Consider the following 27,723-nt stretch of genomic DNA (forward strand, 5'->3'; position numbering starts at 1 on the left):
CGCCCACCCACCGCCCACTCGCCTCTCCGAGTCCACCCGACGGTATCGATCTTCGACCGCTCGAATTCGAGTCAATTCATCCCCCTGGCCGACCCTGTCCTCCTTTTTCTCCCGATTAAAAATCGAGAGAACGAATTTAATCCTTCGTTCAAAGGAATGGCCCGACCGTTCGATTTTGGCACGGGCCATCGTCTCGGCTCGCCCCGGCCGCGAGGCTCCAGACTTTCTCACCGTAATTGACACAATTTTTATAAACCCCACGAGAGCCCTTCCGAGGGTTACTCTCCTTTTGTGCGTTCACCGACACTTCCCCCGGGCTTCCGCGCGAGAGGGTCTCTCTCTCCGTGGAACGACGATTCCCCTCCTCGCTATGTACGCCCGCTCATTCATAAAACGACCCTCCCTGACTCGACTTGGCTCGACTTGGCTCGACTTGGCTCGATTCGATACCCTACTCGACTTATTTTGGCTCGACTCGATATCATTTTCTGGGGAATCAGGTCTCAAAGGACCCGTCGACCAGGCGGGGAAATCGAAAACTACCCCTTGCTCGACTCGCCCAATCCGACCGGGGAACGCGGCTACATCGGAACAGTCCCGGAAGGGTCGGTCCTCGAAAGCAGAAAAAGGTGTCGTTTCCCTGCGTCTCCCCTCGCTAAGGCTCGCGGTAAGAAGCGGCGACCCTTTCGAGGGCTCGCCGTATGGGAAAAAGGAGTAGCGGATCCCGAGGGTGCGGCACGCGCACGCACAGCCAGAGAGGATGGGGAGGAAAAAGAAGCGGGCGCCCTCGCATCCCGGGGGACCCGTGGGAGGATGCGAGGGTGCCGAGGGCTCGGAGGTGAGTAGTCGAGGCGAGCCAGACCGTAAGTATTAAATAAATCTCTTTAAGCGGATTAGGAGCTCGGCTTTCCGGTATTTTAACACCGCGTTTTCACCTTTAACGCCGGATTAGTCCAGCCCCAAACAGATTCTTCGACTCTCGTCGCCTTGGTAAGAAAAATGGCGCAGACTCGCCGACCTCCGATGGGATTTTCTGACCCCCCCCACAAAAACGTAACCCTACATTCCAGGACAGGAAGACACCCTCGAAAATTCTCAAAAGAGCCCCCTGATTTTTTTACGCAGCCCCGTAGCCCTAGAAATATCGAGGTTTGCGTCCACCCTGGAAATCCCCCAGGTCGCTAAGAAAAATCTATGGGAGAATCTCCGTTCCGTAAAATCTAACGTATAAACCCGGGAAGTACCATCTCCATAAGTATTTCCTCGCGTTTTCCCAATGGCGGGCGTTACTTTCATTAAACCTCCCTTATTCTCCGATCAGGGGGAAGGAAATTCGACGCTTGGAATAAGCGGCGAGAGAGAGAAGGAAAAGGGAGCGATCGGTGGCGCCATCTCTCGAAAACGGCCGCAACCGGATGGCGGGGGCGCAAGGCGCGTCGTTATTGATTACGCCGAAAGTTTGTCGCGCACTTTGCTCTACGTCGTTGTTGTCGGCGTAGACGGCGATGCTGCGTCAGATTTCCGAAACTTTTCGACGGAGCGTCCGACGTCACGAAAGCGCCTTACCGTGGGAGAGAGAGAGAGTTGACACCGGAAAACGATACACTTTTCGCTCGACGCGTCCCCCTACCTCCTCTCGAGATCGCTGCGACAAAGCGGGAAGAAACGCGGGAACATCTTAGACGAGCACCCTCGTATTTAGGACACGAAGAGACGAAACTTTCCCGACGTAGATCATAAAAACCCCTAAGAAAATCCCCCTCAAAATTCGTCTCTACTTCTCGAGAAGAAACACAAGAAAAAAAATCTTCAAAAAAAGTGGAAAACCTAACTAGCCGGGATTTCCCGAAATCGTTCCTAACCTCATTGGGCTCCATCTGGCGGCGGATTTGCACACCAGGTGCCAAAGGCGAAACCTGCGAGCCCTGGCATTCCAGATCGGCGAAGCTAGCCGATAACTCGATAACGATAGGGGGGAAAGGAGTCCGGGAAGAAGCAACGACGAAGGCAAGGAACGGTCCGAGAAATCTCCTTCTCTCTCTCGGAGGACTTTATCTTATTCAGACGCCTCGGTGCCCTCCCTCGTGGCGGAACGTCGCGAGGGGGAATAAGGGGGTGGAAAGGGGGCGGCTCGCCGTCGGCTAAATAGCTAACTTCGCGCAACTATCCCAATAGATTATGATTATTGTGGAGGAAAGCTCTGATTTATGCAATTATCATAAATTTGGCCCCATCCCCGTTCTGCCACCTTCCGTATGCTCAAGGCGCTCTCCTACACCTCCTCCATTCAGGGGATTTCAATGGCAAGGCAAATTATTCGCCGGTAATGCCTGGCTCGGCACGCGAGTAAAAATTCCCCCTCGACCCCTCGGCTCCCCCACGACCCCTGAATCGCCCTTTAGGGAGGCGCCGACGAGATTCCCGGAGGAGAAAATCCCTTTTTCGTTTTTCGATCGAGAGGTCCCGGGGTGGAAGGCAAAAAGCCCCGATTTAACGTCCTTGTCGCGAGTTTTCGACCTTCCGTTAAGTATGGTAGTTGGGGCCATTAACGCCCGCCTCATCCGCGCCGCGTTTCGCATTTTGGATTTGTGTAGCCCTCTGGATACGTCCCGGCTTAACGACGGCGATAAACTCTCCGGCCGGCAATTCCGAGCCGAAGTAAACGCGAGTAACTCTGGTTTCTAATCCTGGGAAGTCCAATCGGGAGTCCCGATCTCCATCTTCCCTGGGCACGCGCTCGATCGCGCCTTCCTTTTCTATCGGAGAAGGACGAACGACAGCGAGGCGCGCCTCTCGCGGCGAAACGGCAGACCTTCTCGCGGAGCTTCGGCGGTCGGTAAGGAAGCTTTCCCCGAGACTCTAACCGAAGGTAAGTTCGAAGCCGAGCACGATTCCTTCTAGGGATAAAATCCATTTCTCAGCTAGAATCCTCCAAGGCTGGACCACGGTTGATACGGAACCTACTGTATCTCCAGGGGAAGATGCACGTGGTGCAGTGGGAGATAAATTCCAACCCGACGCGTACTCGGTTCAAGAGCACCTCCACCAGATGGTGGCACGCAGACTCTGGTCTCCGGTTATCACCCACTTCGCGCTTGGTAACCTCGGGGTATCAGCGACGGGGAATCCTCAGGTCGGTATCTAGGAAGTTACCATCCGTGGTACCGCCTTTTGCCGAAAGGAAGGGGACTTCCGATGTACTCGACGATCCGAGAAAGGAGTCGAGCCGTCCACCTCCAGGGGACCTCCCGGGGGCGGCCTCAACCCCAACCCCGACCTCGTGGCCCGGGACGAGAAGAAGGGAGGGGTTCCCGTTGATCGCGAAACCATCCCACTAAAACTTTCCCAACTTCCCCTCCGCGGGCGCTCGAGAGCCGCCGGGAACTTCGTAACAAAGTTTAAAAATCGTTACTCCCTGCCACGAGAGAGGCGCACCGTCCCGTTCCCCGATCCAACCGGGGAGCCCCTTTGTCCCCGCCGTCCGACTCGTTTCCGCATCCTCCAGAGTGCGACGCGGGAACAACTCCGATTTTCATCCAATTCCCCTCCGGTTTTACAAAAAGCCACCTCTCGTCCTTCCCGATTTTCCTAATAATTCTTCCCCGATTTCCGCTAAAACCCACTTGGTCCTCTCCCACTTCCGACCGATTTTCCTCCGACTTTCGGGCGACTCCAGGACATCGATCCGATTTTCCCCCGACTCGCGGACCACCGTCTCGAGTCGGGAGACCTTCCTCGATTCGCGGGGAAGAACGACGACGGGGGCGGAAATTCGGGCAATATCGAGCGCCATAAAGTCGGCGTTAAGCGCCGGTACGGCTTGCGGTGCAAAAAGATACGCGACTAACGGCTCCGCTCGATCGCCAATACGCCAGTAAAGTTCGAAATGATCTCCCCGGGCCCTTATTACGAGCAATAATAACTACGCCGTGTCCTCGTCTCGTGTTCCGCGGCGTTTAAAATGGTCGATAAACGGCGACTGTGACAAACCGGAGCGTCAGCGTTCTGGCTCCCTTTGGCCGGTCAGTTCCCCGCTTAACGTCCCGCGATCTCGCGCCGATTTTTCCGACCCGCCGACGTCCCCGGCAATTTCCTCCGCTTCCCTTTCGGCTCGACTCCCGGAAAAGCAAATTCAACCTTCCCGTTCGAGGCCACCGGCGCGCGGACAATTGGAAATCTGGGGAAAATCGAGGCATGCCCCCCTCGCGCGGCTTCCTCCACCGCCGAGGTCTCGGAAACGGTTCTGATCGATCCGCGACGAGGAAACAGCGATCCGCAGTGCGCGCAATGCTGCGACGTTTCTTTTGCCCCGATCGCCCGACTCGCGAGGAAGATCCGAGGGACGCCGATCCGATCCATCGAGAGTAAATTCGATCTCTGAGCCGCTGAGACACCATAAACGGCCCAATATCGACATACTGATATACCGATCTTCGGAATCATCGGCCCACCCCGACGGATTTGACTTCCACCCCCCGGAGTAAACGCCCACCAAAGACGCGGACCCGATCGGTAATTAACGGCGGACAAATATTTAACGATCCGACATTTAATCCTCCCAGGGTGGAGGCGCGTCGCGAGCAATATCGAGTCTTTCCTCCGAGGTAAAATCGCCCGGAAGCTGCGTCGGATCAGCGGCCTGCCAAACGATCCCTTATCCCCTGTCGATTGCGTCGCGACGCTCCCCGAACGAGGGCCTCGGTAATCCGGTCTTATTATCCAGCCGTACCCCAGGATAAGAATCGCGCAAACGGAATAACCGGGTTCCGGCAAGTGGACACCCTCTGGGTATCGAGCACCCCGGCACGCGCGGACTAGGGTCGATTTTTCTCGACCCGCGATCAAGAATCGTAAGATCTACGGATCGACCTAGCGTCGATTTTTCTCGACCCACGATCAAGAATCGTAAGATCTATGGATCGACCTAGCGTCGATTTTTCTCGACCCGCGATCAAGAATCGTAAGATCTATGGATCGACCTAGCGTCGATTTTTCTCGACCCGCGATCAAGAATCGTAAGATCTACGGATCGACCTAGCGTCGATTTTTCTCGACCTGCGATCAAGAATCGTAAGATCTATGGATCGACCTAGCGTCGATTTTTCTCGACCCGCGATCAAGAATCGTAAGATCTACGGATCGACCTAGCGTCGATTTTTCTCCACAATGTATGGTGCGTGTGCAACCACCGTAGTTATATAGGGTCGAATGATCATTCTGGATGACTCACTTTTTTCGGAGTTGGATGCAGCACTTGGACCGGCACTCGTCGGGGGGCGACCACGCCGGGGGTTGTTTGCCTCCTGGGGGGCGAATCGCCTCCGTGGCTCGCCGGCAGCTCCAGGAGATGCCGGATGGAATGGTTCTGCCTTGTCCTCTTCGACGCCATTCTGCCGACACAAACGTAACGCGTTCACGACCCGCAAGGAACTCAAACCGTCCCGATACGGCTCCGAAAATCGAGAGGTCGCGAAATTACGCGATAGCACGTCATCCCGAGCCCCGAGACTCACTTCGGTAATTTCAAAGAGTGATAAGAACAAGCGATCCCACCGCGAATTTGCTCCAAGCTTATCAGCTGGTATGACGCTTGAAAAAGCGCTGGCGAATGATCTGTGAAGTGATCTCCGACAAAAGTCCCAATTTGTTTCTTGTGGACGCGTAGAGTTCGTAATTCGGGATTACGGGACGGAACAAAGAGGGACACGCGATTTCCAAGTTCGCCACCGCTTCGGTCCTTCTTTAAAATGGGAGGAAAATCCGGGATCGGGGGTTCTCGGAACGGAACTTTTGCATCTAACTTCCCCACCGGGGGGAGACCGGCGAGGGAAGTTTCCTGGGGGGGGCGAAAACGGGAGCGCGAGGAGGAGGAGGTTCATTTCGACGACGCTAAGGCGCCGCTTTTAGGGGAGGACGTAAGGTGGTAATGCGTCCCTAAAATGTCTGGAATGGAAAAATGTGGAGGATAAATCTCTGGTGGATATGCCGCGGAGCTCGCTTTTGGGCCCCCTTAAGGGAATGCGAAAATGGCATCCGAGGGTCAGTCGTTCGCGACACTTTCCTCCGAACTGTCTAACGAGTCGCTTCAAACGCTTACCACGTTAATATGGACAGGAACAAATATTAAAAAATTGAAATTTCACGAGAGTCGAGACCTTCCTTATGGCCTCCGTATTCAGGGGGTGGAGTTTCAAACGACTCGGTACACCCAGTTCGGAGCAGCTTTATGAATAAGACTTCATGCCACTTTGACGTCACCTTAAGGCGCGTCTCCTTAGGTCACCCCCTTAAGGCGGCTCCTTAAGGTCAGGGACGAGCGTCAAAGTCGGTAACGCGTCTTGGGGTGAGTCGGAATCACAAATGACGACTCGGTGCAAGGAACGTAAGGGCGCGTGCGTCGCATCGAGTACCCGTTCCGGCAAGCCTCTCATCGAGCGTATACAGCACTGTAGTTGGAATCTCTCTCTCTCTCTACTTTCCGATCTTCGGAGCTTTATTCCTTCCCAAGTGGCGCCACATCCGCGCTCCTGGAAACGGCCCCAAAGGAGTCGTTCCCGAGGCAATCGCGAGGAGTAGGCCCCTCCACCCGAAAGATCGGCGTCGCGATCCCATGGAGTCGACAAAAAGGTGTCAATTTACGGACCGATCGGGGTTTAATCGGCGATCGGCACCCAGGAAGCGGAGGGCGTCGCGGTTTCCGAAGCGAAAGCACAGGCTGGATTTTCCCGAATCTCGAAAGCGCGGATTAGAATTCTCGCGATTTCCGGAAAATCTCCAGGTCCACGGGCCCCGGGCGATCTCCGGCCGACTTTAACGCCGAGGCGCTCGAGTAATTTACCGCGACGGAATGAACTTTTCAGTTTTACCGAAGTTCCCGGCCAAGTTAACCGCACGCCATCGTCCTCCCCCGTTCCGTGGGGTTCCGGGGAACGGAACCGAGGACGGTCCGCCCTGCGCGAAAACTTGACTCGGCCAACTTTTTAACTGCGCCAAGTTTCCCAGCAGCCGAGTGCCTCCCCGCGATAGAGCGAGGGGTTGGAGGGGCCCCCCGGACTTTCCGCGATAAATAATTCCACCCCGAGGGAACGGAACGGCGAGTTCGGCTAAAAATACCGGCTAAATGAAATATCACCGGCCCACCTCTGCGAGGAACCGTCCGAGTATTCCGAAATTTCCTCGGACGACCCCGAGCCCCCTTAACGTAGCTGCTCTCTCATACAAATCCCCCTCGGACCCAGAGGAACGTCCAACCCTTTGATTCTCTCTTTCAAACTGTCCCGAGCGTGGAGCCAACAAGTGGACGCGCGGCTTAACGCGTTCCCGGAGAAAATCCGGGCTCGCGTTGGAAATCGACTCCCCGGTCGCTCCTTCGTTATCTCCCGGGGGTGGGAAAAGTTCCTTCCGCCGGGTATGATCCGACCGTCCGGACAAAGCTTCCCAGGAAACCCATCCGAAGTTCGTCGTGTCGAAGTCCGACGGGGGTGGGGACGCATGCGCGGGCCGGGTCCTAAAAAAGCGGGGTGGCGACGCGCTTCGAGGAGTCCCAAAAGCCCGGCAGTGTCCCGGCAATGGCCGACAGGGGTTCGCCAGTCGGCGATCGTCCGTCGACGGGGGAGGGTCGGCCGCCGCGAAGCGCCGCGAGCCCTCCGCCGGAGAGCCCGTCGATCAGCTGACTGGGCGCGAGGCGAGCGAGCGCTCCTTCTCGCTCCCTCTCTCGGCTCGCGGCTCGCTCCCTCGCACTCACGCGGCTCGCACCCTCGCGCGGCCCGCGTCGCGCAGGCCGCTCTCTCCCTCGCTCGCGACACGCTGCCACCGGCCGAGGGATGCAGTCGGCCGAGCGAGGTCCTCGGGGGTGGTCGACCGCGCAGCCCTCCCGATCAACATTCGCATACGATTTTTAAATCCCTACCAATTAAACCACCCCGCCACAATGCGACATTTTTATGCGATTCTATTAATGCGCGAAAGAAAAAAATGTATATACTTCAAGAATAGGAGCCAAGGCTCGGTCGACGTACAGAATGAAAAAGAAAAACCATTATCGAGAAAAGAGAAATCCCGGAACCGAAGAAATATTTCTATAATTCAAGGAATAACGACGTAACTCGACTAGTCCTCAAATAAATCGTCGCGATTCCGTCGAAACGTCCAGTCTATTCCAGACAAATGATTACTCCTTTAATTATGAAAATATTTCCCTGGTTCGATGAGACGTTGATTTTTCCTCGAGGTGACCGACGTATCCCAGGAAAAGATCCCCGGGTTCCCCATAAGGCACTCCCGAGAGAAAATTCGATTTCACCACTCGTCGAACTCTGGAATGAACGTTGCACGGAATTTTCGGACTGGGTGGTAGGAATTCCTTCCGGGTCCCTTGGAGGGTCGAAAGACTCGGAAACGAGGGAATTCTTCGGTCCGGGTATTAAATCGATTGCCATTCTCGACTCGAATCGTATCGTCGCACCTCCTAGGAGCCGTTTATCCCCCCGCCCGGATGCGGAAGCTGCGAATCGGCACTCCGTATATTCGACGATCGCTTCTCCGCGCGTTCGCGATTTCTCTCTCTCTCGAAAAAAAAAAATCCATTTCCGCGTCGAAAAGATCGGCGTATCGAGTCGCGTGACGGTTCCTCGGCGATAATTCGCGACGCAGGGCGTCGGAAGCTCGCCCTCGCGTGGGCCGCGTGCGCCCACGTGGGCAGGCGTGCGCGTGCCGCAAAGTTTCCTCGTTGACTTCGCGCAGGGGCTTTCCGACGTCGGGGACGCCGCGGAACGGCCGCGCGCCCGGTGGAGGGGCTCACCCGGGTGTCGAGGGTAAGGGCACGACGCTGGGGGTGGAGAGGGGTGGGCGAAATAAATATAAAAAAAAAAGAAACAATTTCGAGTCACTCGAACTCGCCGGCAGGAACCGCCGTCGCGGCGGCGCATGATCCAAGATGGCGACGCCCGCGGATTTCCGAAACGATCGCGCCGGCGGCGCGTTTACCAAAGATGCGGACGAGCCGGAAAAATTCAAAGACGATGCCCGAGAAGATCCACCCCGACCTAGGGTCGAATTTCCAGGCGGACTCATCCCCCAAACTGAGAAGAAAAATTCATCGACCCGAAGAAACGTATCTCCGAATATCATGAAAAAATTAATTCTCTTCTCCGTTCCAAGAGCAATTATTTCACTCAAATGAATTCCGTCAATTCCGAATAAACATTACATCCAATCTCCTCGAGTATACCCGAGTGAAATAATTGATTCCTCGAGTCGAGGAAATATTTCCTCGGTTCGATGATACTTCTTCCTCGGTGCCGCACTAATTGCCATTCTAATTAAGTGCCGTCCATACTCCGCTTACGTTAGGACCCCAATTCAATCCCGAGGTTTGAGCAAATCCGAAGGATGGAAGATTAAGAAGAATGCCGAAAGTTCGATCGTTTCCGCGTTTATACGCCCGCCACCGAGAGACCTCGAGTCGCGGTCCACCGCACCATCCGGGCCCGCGGAGGTAGTCGCCTTCCCCGGAGAGGAGTTGCCCCGGACGGATGCTGGAGGGGCATGTCTCAGGGTGCGGAGGAAGAAGGAGCTCGATGCCGGGTCGGTAAGCGCGTCGGCCGAGCCGGGCCGCGTGCCTCGAGCGGAATAAAAGCATCAAGGGGAGTCTCGACCGGTAGCCGTCGCGCTCCTACGGAGCCGCTGGCCCTCGTGGGAGTGAGCTAAGGGAAATCAATATCTCACTAGGTAGAGCGAGAGAGAGGGATAGAGAGAGAGAGAGAACGGCCGCGAAGGAGGGGGCGCGAGCCCCGCGATTACTCGGCCGCGCGCGCGCGGGCTCGACTCGAGCCGTCGCGTGGCGTCGCGTGGCGTCGCGTGGCGTCGCAGGGTCGGAGGGGGATCCGTTACCTAGTCGCGCGCTCGCGACTCCTCCTGGAGGCGACCGGTCGCGGGGGAAGACGGGGACGCCGCGCACCGGAACCAGCCGACGCGGCCGCTTAGCGGCAACTGGCGACGCTCGGCGTCGGCCACGCCGCGCGAAGGCGAGCGAACCCGAGCGGAGACGCTCGAACTCGAGACGGGCGAAAGTTTCGCCCGGCTCGGCGTCGGCGTCGGCGGGCCCCTCCCCCTCACCCCGGGCGACAAGTTTTCCCCAACTTTCGCGAGCCCCCACCGCCCACCGCCGGCCGGACGACGCGAGGCGTCGCGGCGGGCCGCGAGGGCCGATCGGCCGAGCCGCGAGGATCGATCGACGCCGAATCTCGACCCGCGACGCCCGGAAATCGCTCCCGGACGGCCCGAGGCGTCGGGACGCGGCGCCGCGCCGCGCGCTGACCGCCCGACCGGCGTAACAAGTGGACGCGCCGAATTTCCCGGCTCTCCCGGCGAACGATCGATCTTCTCGACGTTTCAAACGATCCCTCGTATCGAATGACGATATATCGCTCGTCTCAAATGCGAATAATCGCGCGGGGGGAACGAGGGGGCGGGGATTTTCGAGAGTTTCGAGGTCGAGATCTCGAAAGCTGGGGTGGCCCTCCGGGAGGAGGAAAGAGCACCGCTCGGTCGATAAACTTTTCTCCCCGACGTCGTAATAACTTCGGGGCTCTCTAAATGCCGGGTATAACCGTAATAAATAGTTGTTGGAAAGTTTCTGGACGCCGCGCCCCCGCCTCCCCATCTTTCCCTATCGCCCGGTCTAGCGCTCCACGACTCTTAAAGATGCCTTTCATTGGGCTCCTGTTGGAATCCGATCGATGCCGCGCTCTCTCGCCTTCTCTCCTTCTCTCCTTCTCTCCGGGGCTTTCGTCGCGACGCCGAGCGTCGCGTCCTCCGGTTCCCGCCCAGTCCCGCGCTTTCCCACCCCCCGGCTCCCGTTTCGTCCCGCTTTCGAGTATCTTCCTTCGGGAAACTTGTAAACCCGCCTCCGTCGGTTGCCACATCCTCGTTGCTACGAGGAGCTCCCCGCCAGTCGAGGGTTAAATCTCGAGATTGGACTCTCCGTTCCTCCCGTTTGATCGTGCCGACTTCTCGAAGACGTCCACGGTTCTCGTTATCAAAACAACCTTCGGGACGTTAACGAAACCCTTCACCGAATCGCTTCAACCCTTACACTACCACTACGTAGGCTGAAATAAAAATCCTCCCCCCTTGAAATTTCATTCCATAAATTTATTTATATATATATACTTGAAAAACTCCTCATAAAAAATTAAATCTCACGGGCGTCGGGACCTCCCTTATACCCTCCACATACACGTGGTAAAGTCCGAAGCGATCTGGCATACTCGATTTGATCCGAAGTTTCATAAACGAGACCACTTTACGCATCCCCTTGAGATAATAATTAAAAAGCGCGAATCACGGAATACGGACCACGGAGAGGGAGGGAGAGGGGACGATCGCCGATAATGGACGATCGGTCCCAAATCTGGGAACGCGCTCGAAGGAGTTCGTAAACCAGCGTAACGGCTTAGGAAAGAAGCGAAACCCCGGCATAAACATCCCGGGAAATTCGGGGCTGCGGCGTCAGCGGGAAAATCCACCCCTCGGGGCCGACCCCCCGCGAATCTACGCGTAACGCTCCGCCGAACGCGCCGAGGCATCGGCATCTCTCCGCGATTTATCGTAGATACCCACCGACGCTATCTGTCGCCGATTCCCGGTCTACGGTCGGCGTGACGGCAGACGAAATCGATTTACCCCGGCCCGATGGACGCGGACGAGTCGAGATCGCGGCAAGATGGCGCGTCGCGCGCCTCCACCGCGCGAGGGGGTGGTTCGAGAGGAGCGATCGCCGAATTTCCTCGTCCGCTCCGGAATAGCCGCGCGACTGGGACACACTGAACGAGCGAAAACCCCTCGTCCCCACATCTGAGGGAATCTGTAATAAACTGTAAAAAAAACATCAACTTTCACCCCGGTTCTTTACACGCCGCGCGAGGCGATAAATGAATGATAAGAGGTGTCCCCGAATCGAGCGGATTTCCGAGGATAACGAGAAACCGCGGCACACCGACATAAACACCTCCATTAATGTACATACTTAATAGCGGGTTATTTCGATGCCGGGATAATTCCAGGTAAATTACATCCCTGCGATATATCACATTCGGCAACTAAGTTGAATCGATGAACGGTTACACCGCGACGTTACGCCTGATTAAATTATAAATTCACTGATACGGTAAATAATGCAATGTTACCTGTATTTCTACATCTTCCATTTTACGCTTTTCTATGCGAACCTTCGTTTATGAGGTGTGTAAAAATGTATGTTAATTCACGTGGATTTTTATCAGTTCAGTGGGTCGTAAGGAAATCGCTCCGAATTTCGAAGTGCACCGGGATTTAGGGTTATTATCGATAATTCACCCTAAGACCCGATAAACCACCCTCGGCCTCCGTGGAAGGGGGTTAAGTGACGCAAGGTTGCACCACGTGTCCGCCCCGAAGAGAGGCTAGAGCCACGTCGACGTTACGTACCGTTCCGGGCTTTACAAGTCGCTTCGTGAAATTTTTATACGATATACGTGTTACCTATGCCAGTGGAGGGCAACGTATGTCTCGGGACGAACGCGTAGAGGATTCACGGTAGTCGTAGTCTATTTGTGAATACAGTCGGTAACAACCCGGGCATACTCACTTTTATGCGAAATTGACCTTAATAGCGGCTCTAAAAGCGAATCCGAGCTTGTACGAACTTAATGGACAGGTGTCGCCATCTTGGACGGTTCCGCGAACCTATTAGCGACTTTTGCAACGAAGGTGCTCGAGATGTCCGATCTCTTGCTCCGTTGATGCCTTCACGGACTAGCAATGGCGTCGTCGGTAAAGAAGAGAGACGCGCTTCCTCTTTGCTCTCTGCGGTGACGCTACGCCACGGCAGGATTTCGAACTACGAGAGAAAGCTGCTTGTCTTTCAAATCAGAGATGAGTTGAGAGATTCACGGGAAGGATCGAGCGACCGCGTCCTGCGCGACCTCCGGTGGAGGATGAGACGGTTAATGCACTTGCAAACACCGCTTACCAAGTATCGCATGATAGATGTCACATTTCATACTTAATTTTAACGTAAATCCGTTTAACAGATAATATTTATATTCTAAATAAAGCGATGAGGGAACGCTTGTGACAATACTCGGTGACATGGACCCGGCGGAGATCGAGTTTTTAGGTGAGAGGCAACTGGTTGAAATAGTGCCGAATTTCAATAACAGCACGATTCACCTGATCTCCGGATCGTTCGGCCCTTTTCGCGCGGGTCTACCTCTAAAAGTCCCGATATGGTTGGCAGTTAGTTTAAAACAGCAGCAAAAGTGCCGGATAATATGCCATGATTGGATGGAGCCGAATAACCTAGAAAACCTCAAAGAAATGGAGAAAGCTTCTAAGTGAGTCGCTTAACTTTTATATATAATTGGTTTTAAGCTTTCTTGTTAAGTGCCGATGACAATCGTTATGTCTTTTCAGGGTTTTCACAAAAATGCCAAGCAACCACTACATGGAAGAAGCTCAACTGCTTCTTAACGCAGCACCCGATGACATTCCAGAGATAGATGATATCAGAACGATGATAAAGGTGTTCAAATCTGTTCAGTTTTGGTAATACGATTTGCTTGGTCAAATATCGATGCTAATATTTACTATTTGTCATTTTTACATTTCTAGGATATATGGGATATACGAACGTCAAAATTGCGTACGTCGATCGATGCCTTTTTGAAATCCGATGGCACGCATGCTCAATTGGATCATCTAACCCTAATGGAGATCAATAGCGTGAGATCGTTACTGCCTCATGCTCTTGACCAAATGCTACGAATACAATTGGTATGTCCTCTTCCATCCCTGCACGTTATTTATTTATATCTCTGTCTTTACTAAAGTCATCGTGTTTTGTTTCAGAGAGACAACCAAGGCAGTTCATCTCAGAACTCGGAGAGTTCACAATAGTTGATTGAAATAGTGCATAATAAATTTTCATTCGCTTATATCACAATCTATATTTATATAACCAGTTTGTATCATAAATGCATCATTCTTTGATATATTCATCGATACCAGGGTTTCATTTTTAATTCCACTTCCCCTAAAAATGTGCAGGGCTTGCAGTATACTCTACCGTATCTTACACACTTTTTGAAAATGTCGGCACTGCAAGGAGGATAAGAATTCAAGAAAATGCTGACGATCTATTAAGATTTATGTAACTTTTTTTTTTTACCTCTGTACTTCGTTTCAAGTGTTACATACAGTCACTAGCATCTCAATCACATTTTCTCGTTATCGATCCCGAGGATATTGGGGAGATGTATTTACACATTGGTATAATTAATAGCAACTTAGTTATCCAAATGTTGCCCACCGTTTAACATCGCTTTTCACAATATTTACATATTACTTATATAGTACACGGCCTTAGTAATCTTTGATTTTTATCTTTAAGTATAAAATGTTTCCTCGACATTTTATCAAAAGAACATACGTATAAGAATTAAATGCATCGTAGGCTGGTAATATCATTCGCAGTGAAGAAATTTCCCTACGTAAACTTTAACTGCCAACCTGCAATCGACGTCGACGGTAACAAGACATAAACGCAGCGACGTCAATTTCTCGGGGTTTTAACCATTAACCAGAATCATTGTTTAAAATATCATGAACACCTACATTGTCTTCGAGGCATGACAATCAAAGGAGTTCATCCAGTTCGATGTGCACGAGTAGAGTCACCTCGCAGTAAAAATAAATTACTAATGCTATAAATATCATCGAAACACAAAGTAGACGTGTCAAAAACATACAGAAGTATGACAAAAACTGTATACTAGTTGCGTGTGATGTATCTATCGTTTGCGCGGTATGAGTTATCCGATTTTATTCACACGTCCTCGCGGACGTCGATGCAACGTCCTAATCGATCTCAGTCCTGTCGTATATATCATCGTTCCTAAGTACTTTCCTCCATTCAGAGTCCAATATTTACACGAGAAATATTTACCGAACCTATCCAAATGGATGCGCGCAGAGCCCGATATTGCCACGATACAAAATATCGCCGCAAAATGTGACGTCATTGCAACAATGTCGCGCGTAAAGCCTGAAAGATGGTCACCTGGCCACGGGGATCTTTCAGAGATACGTGCGCGTTGCGGCATCGGCCATTATACATTCGATAAAGATTCCTTTAATTCACAGAAATAACGTCGGTCGACCCGAGGGGCCGAGCTTAAACCGCGACGATTTTGCTAGGGTCGACCTTGACTCTGATGAACATGGTGTCGTCTTTAACGAAATGTCGTTTCTTGACCATCTCGTGAGACACGAATCTTGGAAAGCCAAAGCCAAGCGAGTCCGGCTCCCGGCTGGGCCTCTGGAAGTTCTTCCACGTGGGGTCGGGTATGAAGCTCTCGACGATGTTGCAGGCTTTCTCGGCCAAGACGGTCTGGTCGAACATGGTGAAGGACACGCTGTGGGAAAAGGGCCAGCGGAGGAGAGCATCGTATTCCCCGGGTAGGATCTTTATGTATATAGAGATGTGACTGCCCTCGCCGGTCCCGTTGCCGTTGAGGAAGACGGACGCCTGGAACAAGGAGTCGCATTTAAATCCCATTCACTTGGATATCGGATAGCGCTAAGGTAGACGTCGGAGGGTCTAACACCCCCGCCATCGAGAAAGAGCTGGGACAAGTACCTGTAACTTATATCCATATTGACTAGTATAAAATGGTGGACTGACGAGTTCCATGCCTTCTTTGGCCTTCGCCTCGGACATCTTGGCGGTGTAGTCCGTGATCTTCCATATCAGCGTGCCCGTGTAATTGAGCGACAGCTTCCCGATAGCGGATTTCAAGCTGGTGATCTGATGCTGCTGCTTGGTCACCACGCTGCACATCAGGCTCAGGTGCATCTTGGCCGACTCCTCGAGATGCTTGTCCAGAGAGAACCTGTTGCCCTGTTGAAACGGGATCATTTAGACGACCTGCCCCGACCACGGCGACCCGAGGGATCCTTATCGAAGGTATCAAGGGGTCGATTGAATACCTTGAAGCGGCAGCCGGCATCCTTGAAGGTGCAGGACAACAGGTGGGTTGTACAGTGGTCCTTGAGGTGGACCTCGAGGTCCTCCCTGGGCAGAACAGCGGTCTCGCAGCGATGCGGACAAGCCACGGGGAACCTTCCGCACTTGGCGTGGTGAGCTCCAAGAGTATCGAAGACGAACTCCTTGCTGCAATAGCGACAGGCCACCAACCTCTTGGCGCATTCCCCCAATTTGTGCTGGCCAAGGTGCCGCCTCTGCACCTTCATGCCGCATTTGTTCTCGCAGTAGAGGGGCTCGTAGCCGCAGGTACCGGTGTGTTTCTGCACAAGAATAAGATAAAAACGCGACGTTTAATACCACGGTAAAAAAAAAATCGGAGATCAAGTGCAGGACCGATATTAAGCCACCGAGCTACTCGCACTAACAGCCCGATAAAACCTCATTACCTCGAGGGTATGACCGGTGAATTCTTTGGCGCAAAAGTCACACCTCGCTCTCCTCTGGGCACAGGTGTACTTCAGGTGGTCCTCCATGAGGACTCTAGGGATCATTGCGCCGCACTTGTTGCTGCAGGGCACCGCATCGTGCTTGCACGTATTCAAGTGTGCCTGGATAACACAGAAACTAATTAAACCTCACCCGCAAAAATATAAATAATAATCGGGAACATTTTATGCCGAATACACGCGTTACCTTAAGTTTCCTCAGCTCGTCGGACCACTTGCAACCGTCTTTATGATGGATGCAGTAAACGATCGATCCCATTATTGCCTTCTCAGCTTCCAAGTCTTGGAAGTTCTGCAACGAGATAATAAGAGTTTAAGAACTTTAGTCCCGCCGGCCAGTCGTAAATACGCGGAAACGGTTCCAGCCGAGGACGGTCGTTCGGGAATCCGGCGATGCAGGAGAGGAAGAAAGGAAGGAAGAAGGGAAAAAAAAAGAAGAAAGAAAATACCGAGTCCACGTTGGGAACGACGCGGGTGGTAAAAGCTCAAGGGCCACGAATAGACGTGGTTAACCCTTTGAGGTCTCACGTCGCCTCCGAGGCGATTTCAGAAACCCTGGACCGCAAAGGGTTAACGCAAAGCGTTAAGGGCACCGCCCGATACATTTCCGATCTCCTAAACCTCGCCTAGCCGAATTATTTAGTAAGTCGCTCGCACGTCATCCTGGTCATCCCCGGGATGATTACGAGTCCGTGTGACGTCAAGGCGAAGTAACGGACACGGAATCTTTGCGCGTTCCACTTTTCTCTCTCTCTCTCGGCGCGGCAAGTGCGACCCGTTGCCGGGCGTCGGGACGCCTCTCCGAGATCTCTCGACTTTTCCCGCACACTCTTGGGTCTCGCCCTCGAAATCTGGGTCCAAACCAAAAATGATAGAGTCGAGTCGACGAACGGCCAGCGAGCGGCACCGAGAGGACCCTCGTGGGAACCGCGAGACCTTGGAGACGTAGGTCAGGAGAATATTAAAAAAATCCAAAAACGCGAATTTATTTTTATTTTTTTAGGAACCCTGACCCAACGCCCCGTTTTTTGGCGAGACGGAGGAGTCAAGGATCGACCCGGGGAACCACCTCGCACCTTGGAACCGAGTTCCGGGCCGCTCGTCATGGAGTTCAACGCTCGCCCCGAGAGCACGCAAGAGTAACTGCCCGCTTGAGCATTTCGCCCCTGGAAATTCACTGGGCCCTTATCGCGATTGCGCGGGCCAGTACGCACGAATGATCCCCTCAAAGTTCTAGGGGACTCGAAACGGTACGAAGTCCCCAGTTTCGAACAATAAGCCCGGCAAACAGCGATAGAGTTCCAGAGACGGATGATTCAGGGCCGACTGGATTCCCGGAGCCGAAAGTCCGGTGTCACTTACACCGTGAATTCTTGAGAATCCTCGAATGCCTCCCATTGTACATCGCCATCTGCATACGCTCCCCAAAAATAATTCCCTTTGAGCCGCCTTGCCCCGACCTCCCCATGTACGAGATATCAAAGGGTAGTCCGGTCAAGAGAGCCTAGATTCTAATGCTAGAAATCATAGGAACTCCCCGATACATCTTCAGGGTTTTTAAATCCGAACGTCACATGTTACCGAATCCCATGAAATAAAAAACAATCGTTTCTGAAAGAAGGACATCGTCCCCGAGCGGATAGCCCCACGTGCGAGAAGGAGTCATCGCGGGACGCGCCTCCACCCGGAACGTGCGGATCGCGTGACGGGAATAATTCCCGTCACCTCCTTCACGGGGTGACGTTTCGATTTCGGCGTGTCAGGGTTTCCCATCCATGGTGCCCCCCTGGTAGCGGTTGATCGTGAAAATCGATCGACGGTGGGCGGCATCCTTCAAAGGCCATTCTCCGTAGAGCGGATTTCGATGCGATCGATACTCTTCCACGCAGTATATATATATATCCAGGTATATGCATTCATTTTACCGTGCAAAAAGCATTTCCAGAGCCGGGGCCGAGAGCGTTCGCCGCAAGATGGCGGCCGGTCGCCTCCGGAGAACGCTCGGAAGCGACCGAGGCCATCCGTTTCGCTGGGTTCCCACGCTTCCGCCGTCGTCTGGCTGGCCTCTCCGCGTCTCTCTCCCTCCCGCGGCCGGGCCACTCGGTCGGTCTCTCTCGCTCCCACTCGGCCCCTCGTTCGCCGCCTCGCCGGGCCGGCTGCGCCCGAGGATACTTTACACGCCGCGCCAACTGCATCTCCGGCGTTGCACCAACTACCGACGCATTGTCACTCCCCTCTGGGCTCCCCCCCGAGCCCAATTAAACCGCGAAGGCGCGTTCGACGACCCGGCATTTTGCATTCCCCGGGAATTACCGATTACCCGAGTCCCCGTAATAAAGAAAAAAAAAAAATTAAAAAGAGGAAAGAACAATAAAAACCGACTACCGGCGAACGTCGACTCCGCAAAGTGTCCTCTCCCGGGAACCGGAACGACCACGAGATCAGAGGTCGGCCGGTTAATCTGTTCTCTCAAATTGTCCCGTTTCCCCCCTCTCCTAGATCCCCTAAAAAATCCCGGGCCTCTTGTCCCAATTTTTAATCACGCCCCGACAGCACGAAACCGCAGAGCGACGGCGCCTCCACCCTCTCGGAAACAAAAGTATTCATTGAACCGAAGAAATAATTATTTGACTCCAAATGAATTCCATTAAACTGGATGCGGCATTTCGTTGTAATTACGACGATTTCTCCGAGTCGACTGATTCCTTACGTAACCAAAATATTTCATTGACTTAATGACATCTATTTTTTTTTTTTTCTCTCTCTCGGTGCAGTGCACCAGTTGACCCGACACCCTCGTCGTCGTCCACGGGGGACGAGGAAGGAACGGCGATACGAACAGGGAAGTGCAAAACCGCGAGATGAGAGCGAGGAGGCCCTGGACTGGCCATAAAACACGGATATACATCGCGTGCCATCTGGCCGCGCGGCCATATTGCCGAATCGCCCCCAAATTGTATTTACACAAAACGAGCCACGAGAGGAGGACGTTTACCGTCCATTGTGCCCCGATGGGGTCGCAACCTCCTGGAGTGTCTCGAGACATCCCCATGGGCCACCATGGGTTCCCCTTAACCGAGGATATCTCCCCCCAAGCCTCCCTTAGCAGTGCACCCCCCGCTGCGGTTTCATGGTCTAATCAATGGCCTCCCCCACGCTTTAGGCAATCGGCACGTGGACGTGTTTGCCACTTCCAGAATTGGTAACAAAAACGCATCACGGTTTTGGTTTCGATTTCGGTTCCGCTTAATAACCGGTTCCGGCCATTTAAAACGGCGACTTAAGCCGGGCAAGGGAGATAAGGAAAAAAAAAAGAGAGAGGAGGGAAGGAAAGAAGAAAAAAAAATAAGAAACGGAATTAATTACGGCGGCTGCGTTTCTTAGAGACAATCGCCGGTCTGGCTGACCCTATCGCCACGGAGCGCCGAAATTGAAGCGAGGTGTACGATGACAGTTTTGCGCTTCTTTCCTCGTTTGTTCGTTTTTTTATTCTTCTCTTCTCCCCTTTATTTCCTTCGTACCAGTTTAACCGGGTCCCGGTAAAACCTCTCGATCGTCTCAAAGGTGAGAACAACAAACTGAAGACAACCCGACTGTACTGGGCAACGGTAGGTCGGGTTCTAAACTAGCGTAATAACCGCCACTGTACCCGCCATTCTTCCTAAACGTGTCTGGATCATCTGCGGACCAGTAGAAAAAAAATCGAGCACCTTCCTCGCCGCGTCCCGACAAATGGAGTTTATCTTTATACGGTGTGCGAAAATTCAATCAAAGCAGTCGGAGGAAGTCCCCCGCCATTGCCGCGACTCGTGTTCCCGTGCCGCGTTGGGGATTGTCAATATAAAAAACAAATTAAATTATTTCTCTTAAATGGAAAACCGATACATAGAATTTTTTAGGCGTGACGGAAGCCCCGGAGAAATTCCAGACTGCCTGACGGTATACACAGGGGTTAGGTCGCAGGGAAAAAAAAAAAGAAAAAAAAAAGGACGAAAGAAAACGACTCTCGATTTTTCTCTTCCCAATGGCCCTAACAGATGTACCCGGTCACGGCCTTTAAATTTCAGCCTCGTCGCATCTGGGGGCCAGATCTCTCTACCGGGCTCGAGATCTTCGGGTAAACGAGTGGCGGAGAGCCCAATCCTTGTCGAGGAAAGTGGGGATCGGAAGTTTGGACGTGTTTACGTGATCGGAGTTTGTCAACAGTCGGCTCGAGAGATAAACCTGGAAAATCGCCCCCAAAGTGAGGGGGCCAGCTGATCGGATTCCCAAAAATGGCCAACACGGACCGATCGACTCGTTTTATAAAGGATAAATAAATATATATATATTTAAAAGGACATCAGAAATGAGAAAAAAAAAACAAAAGGACTAGGCCCGATATATTGTAGACGTGTATGAAACAATGAACAAAAGTGGAAGACCCCGTCGTCGACAGGGTCCAAGAATGGTCGAAAATCGACTGAACGTCCATTCATATCTGGCCCTTATCAAGTCCCTCTCACAAGCCCAAACCTTCCGGTGTGTTAAATATTCCATAATTCAATTAGTCCAATTATTACAGCGCCCAGCCACCGTTACCCGGTGAAGGTCTCACATCCGATCGAGGCCATAAGAATAAAAACTAAAACATTGCCCTAAACAATGGCCGCAACCCTAACAAACGCCATCGTTCTCGCCGCTTGCGGAGCTTTACAACCGCGCCGTTGCAGTTTCTATACATTAAGGTCTCGCGAAACGCTTTAATAAAAGCGCCGGCACTTAAAACTAGGGACAATCGGCAGGGTTTAAAGTATAGGTCACATTGTTACCGAGTGCGTAACACAGAATAAACCCGGAGTACATTGGTTTGCGGTAATAGCGAGTAACCCCGAGTGCCGAAATTACCAACGGCTCGACAGAGAGGAGGGGGCGGAAACGTAAGAAAAACCATGTGCTCATTCTCTGTGGTACAAGATTTTTCCGCGTCCTAACCTCAAATCGCTCATAAAAATCCTCGGGACGGATTCGGGAGTCCCGCGTGGCGTTCTTTCCGGTTCTGCTATGCCGCTCGCTAATTCGGCCTTGCGAAAGACAAATTTCCGGCATGACGTAACCCCTCCTGGAACGCAAGTCGTTCTAAAATCCCAAGGATCGCCTCGACTCTCCGGCCAGGACGACCCTTCGATCGCATAATATCGATAAATCCGTGAAAATCGATCCCTACATTCGCCCGCGGCAATACCTCTCGAAAAAACATCCCAACAATCGCGACGAATAAATTAACGCATTCCCGGGAATTCTCAACCGAGATGAATAATTTTCCCCATCTTTTCCTCTTCCTCCGACAAAGCATTTCATTCGGTACTCTTCGAGGGAATCGAGTAGTCCGCAACTGTTTATAAACAACCCATAAAATCCCTCGCGAAGATTAGGGAAATATTCCGAGAGGTATTCCCGAGGGACGCCTCTCGGTCGAGTTGGAAGGACCTCGGCGAGGATTTCTCGAAAAAGAAAAGGAGAGAAAAAAAATAGTAAAAACGGGCCCGACGTTGCGCGGCTCACCTCGTCGGTGATGATGGGCGCTTTCTCCATGTTGTCGTTGACGGGGCTGGGCGGCGAGGTGGGGCTGGCGCTGGGACTGACGGGAAAGGCCTTGTTCTCCTTGGCGGGCCGCTGGGGCGACACCCTCGCCGGGAAGCTCAGAGTCTTTGTCCACTGCGAGAGACCGCGCACCATCTTCGCGGAGCTCCTGCCACCCAGGGTGAAGCGGGCCCCTCTCGGGTCTCGGGTGTGCCCTCTTCGGCCGGCGCGCCCGGCGCATGCGCCCAGGACCCGGCGGCGTTCGCGGTCTCGCGGCTGCGAGTGTCCTCCGAAACCGCGATCGCGGTACGTTACGAAAGTATACCTCTGCCAATTAATAACGATCGAAGTAACCGACCACTTTGGGGGCGCCCTAGTTTGGAGCGACTGTCGTTTGTTTTCAGGAGAGTTGCGCGGGGCCGCAGGACGACGACCTCACCCAACGGCGTTCCGTGACGGACTGGTCTCGACTGGTCTCGACTCGACCGCGGCGAGAGGTAGCCGAGCCACGAGCTGCGCGCGCCGCCGATTGGCCCGCGCCCGCTCGGCCGGCCTCGGGATTGGTCGGCTCGGCTCCAACGGAAAGAGAGGAAAGGACACAGGTGGAAGACTCGGAGAGGTGACCGCGCGGAGGGAGAGAGAACGACCGATCGGACCGAGACGGCGTTATCGAGCGATGTGGCGCACCCGCCGAGGCTGCCGTGATTCCGGAGCCGATCGGCCCCGCTCCTTGCGATTCCGCTGCGGAAAAATCCTGCCCGACTCTTCCTCCGGTCGCGTATAGAATTTTCGAGAATTTTCGGGATTTCCTATTTTCTTCGGAATTTCTCTCCTGAGGTTATTTCCCTTGGATCTACGCGAGGGAGGTCTCGATCGCGGATCCGGGCCGGTATGCGTATCCGCGAGGACGGGGTCGTGTTGCCAACTGCAGGTTGCCGGGGAAGGAGGAGATTGTCGGGCCTGAATCGAAGTATGCTTCTTGCGTCTTGCCGCACGCGGACAGGATCTAGCCAGCTGCGGCCTTCTTCGACCTTCCCCCCACCTTAGCCGAGCCTTCTGGTCGGTCGCTGCTCGGTCGCGTCCACACCTATACGTGCAGGAGGATGTACACAATGTGACCGGCAACCGGTACCGCCACTCCGATCACCTCGGATCACTCGAAACACGAGGCCCGATCTTTGCATGCTCTCTTTTCCAGATTTTCAAACTCCACTAGAGTCCGTAGAATTTTAGGGTTAACTTTAATCCGAGTTTAATCTCCCCCGATCTTTTCCACGCGTTCAACCCGCAGGTCCGATCGGCGCGATCGCTTCGGTCGGTTGACCTCGGGGCGTTTCAACCTCCCACGACTTTCTTGGACATTCCTAGGGGGACGTTTTTTTTCCCTTCCGTCCTTTCCGTTAATGGATCGCCCACGTGTAAGTCTCTCGCGAATTCGAGGACCGCAAACCCCGCGGCATCTTTTTATCCGGTACCTGGAATCGGCCGGAGGACGTAATTAATAGTGCCGGTTCCCGGCTAGACGATATCCCTCGCATCGATTATACCCTAACCCCCGAGAACGTATATCGACCGCGATAGAAGTCTCGTTGATAACGAACGATCCAAAAATCTCCCTCGATTGCTAATCACCAATTTAATTCAATTTCATTTTCTCAAAGTCGCCACTCAGAGGGTCGGGGGGATTTTTTAATAAATTCGAGAAGGGTCACTTAGCGATCTCCCGGGGTCCTGGAGATGCTTCCGGGACGACGAGGGTCCCGGAACCGATAAGGGATAAGGGATACGAGATAAGTCCTGGCCCGGGCCTCGACGGACAAAGAGAGACTCCGCGTCGTTCTTTCCAGGTGCTCGCCCCTCTGGAATAATATCGAAAAGGTTGCAGCTGCTGTGACAGCTGCGGCCCTCCGCGTCTGGCCCGATTCGAGCACCCTCCTCCCCCGCACCTCCGCCCTCCGACCTGGCCCTTTGTACGATCGATCCACCCGTGGATGCAGGACTTTCGAAAACCAACTGCAGCCCCCGGGATGGGTCCATTGTCCCTTCGGGGCCCATCCCTGGCCCATCTCGCGACTCCTCCCTTAGAGCGTCGTTCGTACCTGCATGTGTCCATAATCGAAAGAGGGTAGAAAATCCCTGAATCATCGTTATCGCCATTGTCCAAAAAATACACAGGACGTCCGCTATCGAATGAGGGTAGAAATTCCCTGAAGGACTCGTTATCGCAATTGTGGGTCAAAATACATGACGGGGGTAGAAAATCACGGATCGATCGTTATTTTGTTTTAAAAAAGAAAAAAAAAGATGCTGAACGAGGGTAGGAAATCAGCGAACGATCGTTATCGGCTATTAGTAGAGCTCGCCATGTTCGCTTCCAGGGGTTAGGAGGCCTTCGGTCGATGGAAGATCGAAGATCGACCGTCTCTCTCTCTCTTCCGACCCTTGGCATCGAACGGGATGGAATTTTTCCTTCGCCGGTCAGCTGCTCCTCGTGTAAGTCCGAACTTCCTGTGCCGCGGGCGCGCATCTGCTCCGACCCTTCGTTTCGGCTCCACCGGGCTCGTCTTTCGCGGCCTCTCTCTTATCCTAACGCCTCTTCGAAGTAGGCCGTAACTCCTGGCGTAAGGTCCCGAATCCGACGCGGAACCCTCGGGAAAATGTGCCGAGAATATCGCCGCGGGAACGGGAGGAAAGTGGAGTAAGATAATGGCGGCGCGTTAACCTGTCGCGACACCTACGAAGCCGCGATCGGTTGAGTAACCGGCCATGGAAACACGTCCGCGCGCCTCTACCTAGAGGGGCGTGCTCGCCTCGGAAAACGGCCAAGTGAAAGGATAGAGACCCGAGTTCATCTCGAACTGGCGAGTCGCAACCTTATCCGCGGGTCTATGCGCGAACGGCGAATCCGAACTCGCTGGAATGTCGCGACTCGGGCCCTAAGAGATGGCTGCTGCACCGCCGGACCCCGGAGCAAATGGGACCGAGCAAGGTGCGTTTCGGAAAAATTCTTGCAGCTGTCACGACAGCTGCCGGCTTCGGCGCTCCAGGTTCGATCTACCGAGCCGAATCGAATCTCACCTCGAACGAGGCGAAGACGCGAAACGGCGGGATCAAATACCCCATGGAACCGATTTTCAACTTCACGGTTTCGCGTACGACTTTCGAATGCTCAACCAATCCCGTGAATCTATTTCTATGAGAAAATAATTCCCGTCGAATAAAAAATCCGAAGGAATTATAATATCATTCTACATAGAGTTATATCCTGTTTCCGCGTCGCTCCTGTACCCATGTCAGGTTTTCCTGGATTTTCATCGACACGAAGACTTCGCGTAAAAAACAGGCTCCAGCAGAGAATCCACCGAAATTAGTAAAACAACTCGGTAATGATATGTAGAGATTACGTAAATCGTTGAAATTACGCGTTACCAGCGGCGGTGATACCATCGAGCATGGGGTTACCGCGTTGGAGAAAGTCGAGGAAGAGGCTCGAGAAGCTACCGATTCTTGAGGCCGAATCGGCCTCACCTCCGACTACTCTAGGAATGCACTTTCCTGAGATTTTCATTATTTTTTGCTCCGTTTACTCATTTTTTTTTCCTCTCTATCTTCTGCGCGGTAAAAAATGGCCGAAGTGCCGCGGCGATCCTTCCGAACGCTCTTAGCGGAATACTTTCACGATGAAATCGTGAAAAGGTGGCGGATCGAGTTGAATTATGATATTGCGCCTTGAGCGCGCATGCGCACGGTCAAGAGCGGATGTAAATGTTTCCGCGTAGCCATTAACGGCCTATTCGTTTCTCCCCCGGGGCGATCGGGAATCGCTGCACCGGCCTCGGCAGAAATAGCGAGAAGAAAGTTGGACCGGACCCTCAGGTTATTTACGTCGGGTTTCTTCACTTCCGGGGAACTTCCTGCGTTTCCGCGCGTTGCAGCGCTAGCGATCGCCGTCCCCATAAACGAAGCTCGATCGGCCTAGATCGATCGAATCACCCTTTAGCTACTAAAGGCGCCCGACGTTTGGTCCAATATCGCCTGCACGGTCAGACGAATTTCGCCCGTATGTCGAAATGGCTCCGTGTTCAAAGGATAACTCGAAAACATCGGTCATGCTCGCGTTCCGAAGGTATAACGCGGGGTCCATTAATATACACGATGTGCCATAGGACGTGACGGGAATTAATTACAGATATCGCGCTAGCGTGACTGGTATGGGAAGTCATCTTTAATTCGCATTGATGCGATGCTAATTCCATTCCGGTAAGAGCGCCTTTTAAGGCCTCGACATAATGTCCAGTCGTCGACATATGCTCGAACTGCCGATGGCGAGGGAAAAGCGTCGGCAATCCCGGGGGCAATAAAAAAAGCTCTTCCACGAAAGCGTGTCCGAAATGATCGGTATTCATGTATTCGGTTACCTCGAATTTTTCGAAGGCCTCGCCATTAATAGTCGCGGGCTAACCGAATGTCAAGGAATCCCCGGTTAAGGGACCGGGTTAAGGCGATACCATCGGTGGGCACTTTCCATTTGATTTTCAAATCGGAACTTCGATGGACCCCGGGGTCACGGGTTGACCAATGATCTCTTTGGGAAAAGGTAAAAAGCGTCGCCAGGAGGTAAATCGACAAATGGGGTCCCAGGTTACTCCACATTTCCAGGGAACGACGAAATGATAGAGGAGCCGAGGAGTCGCCCACTTCCAGGCTAATCTAAGGGGGATGTATAATGGACAATTTTCCTTCCGTTAACAGCGTGTAAATCGTCGAGCGTGTCGGGCTAACAACGGCAGTTCAAAAGGAGCGTCGAAAGGAACAAGGACCGGAAGTCGGCGGGGCCTGGGACCTTGAAAATCCTCGAAATAAGGCACCGTGACGACCTGAGACGCACCTAGTGCCACCTTGGATATATCTTTAATATCTCGAATGATCCTTAATCAAGGATTACCCAACGCGTGATTAAGATCAACCACCCGATTTCGAATTCTCATCGACTATCTTAATCTTCGATTAGCTTAATTTTGCTCGGTGCAAAAAATTTAAATTAATCCCCCGATTTCATGTTACTAATTACAACCTGAGTCCAGTGACATTTTTTTCTCAGTGCAGTACACTCAAGATGAATTGATCACAATTAAGAAATGTCGCACCGATGACGAGAAGAAACTGGAGCACTCACCGTTTCCTGCTCGGCGGGCATTCATCCTAGGAGCGTGGACGAGGCAGGACGTCGAAAGGGCGAATCTTGGGGTCGAAGAAAAACCAGGGGGTGTTACTTCGGTCGGCGGCACCGCCACTTCGTCAGGACTCCTCGCAGGTCGTCGGGGTAACGCCGGTTACCTGGTCACCCAGGTGTCGTGCGCCGCTCGCTCCACGCTCGGCGAGTACTCGACGGAGGAGGCACGACGCACGTCGCGCGCGTACTTAGATAGTTATAAAGGCAGGTGGTACGGTCGACAGGTGAGCGTGGCGGAACACAGGAAGTACCGGAGACGGATAGACGGCGCCGCTCAGGGAAGGGTGGAGGAGCGAGACGTCCTCATGAGAGGCACATTGGGAGCGAGGGAGACCCCGTATGGCCTGGAAGACAGGAAACGGGAGAGAGAGAGAGAGAGACGCGATGGCACGCGT

The 27,723-nt window shown here is 53.2% G+C and overlaps 2 protein-coding genes across 4 annotated transcripts; one reads left to right on the plus strand and one right to left on the minus strand.

Annotated features, from left to right (window-relative positions):
- Positions 1–12,941: 12,941 nt before the first annotated feature.
- On the plus strand, positions 12,942–14,039 carry LOC105696991 (probable DNA replication complex GINS protein PSF2). Of its 2 annotated transcripts, XM_012419906.1 has the most exons (5): positions 12,942–13,159; positions 13,280–13,376; positions 13,456–13,564; positions 13,654–13,815; positions 13,891–14,039. In XM_012419906.1, exons 1-5 carry the CDS (start codon positions 13,132–13,134, stop codon positions 13,936–13,938), a joined length of 444 nt encoding a protein of 147 aa, XP_012275329.1. In that variant the 5' UTR covers positions 12,942–13,131; the 3' UTR covers positions 13,939–14,039. The 2 variants fall into 2 exon arrangements, with proteins under 2 accessions (XP_012275329.1, XP_012275328.1); XM_012419905.1 differs by having other exon boundaries at positions 12,942–13,376.
- A 141-nt stretch (positions 14,040–14,180) lies between these two features.
- LOC105696990 (TNF receptor-associated factor 4) lies at positions 14,181–27,444 on the minus strand. 2 transcript variants are annotated; one of them, XM_012419904.1, is made up of 6 exons: positions 27,272–27,444; positions 16,721–16,825; positions 16,474–16,635; positions 16,030–16,347; positions 15,680–15,940; positions 14,181–15,568 (listed from the first exon to the last, which is right to left on the minus strand). In XM_012419904.1, the coding sequence occupies exons 1-6, from the start codon at positions 27,290–27,292 to the stop codon at positions 15,215–15,217; spliced, it is 1,221 nt and encodes a 406-aa protein (XP_012275327.1). In that variant the 5' UTR covers positions 27,293–27,444; the 3' UTR covers positions 14,181–15,214. The 2 variants fall into 2 exon arrangements, with proteins under 2 accessions (XP_012275327.1, XP_012275326.1); XM_012419903.2 differs by lacking the exon at positions 27,272–27,444 and adding an exon at positions 22,078–22,565.
- Positions 27,445–27,723: the final 279 nt, after the last annotated feature.

This window comes from Orussus abietinus, unplaced genomic scaffold (genome assembly GCF_000612105.2).
Source record: "Orussus abietinus isolate OABI.00-Male unplaced genomic scaffold, Oabi_2.0 scaffold16, whole genome shotgun sequence".
NCBI classification, from domain to species: domain Eukaryota; kingdom Metazoa; phylum Arthropoda; class Insecta; order Hymenoptera; family Orussidae; genus Orussus; species Orussus abietinus.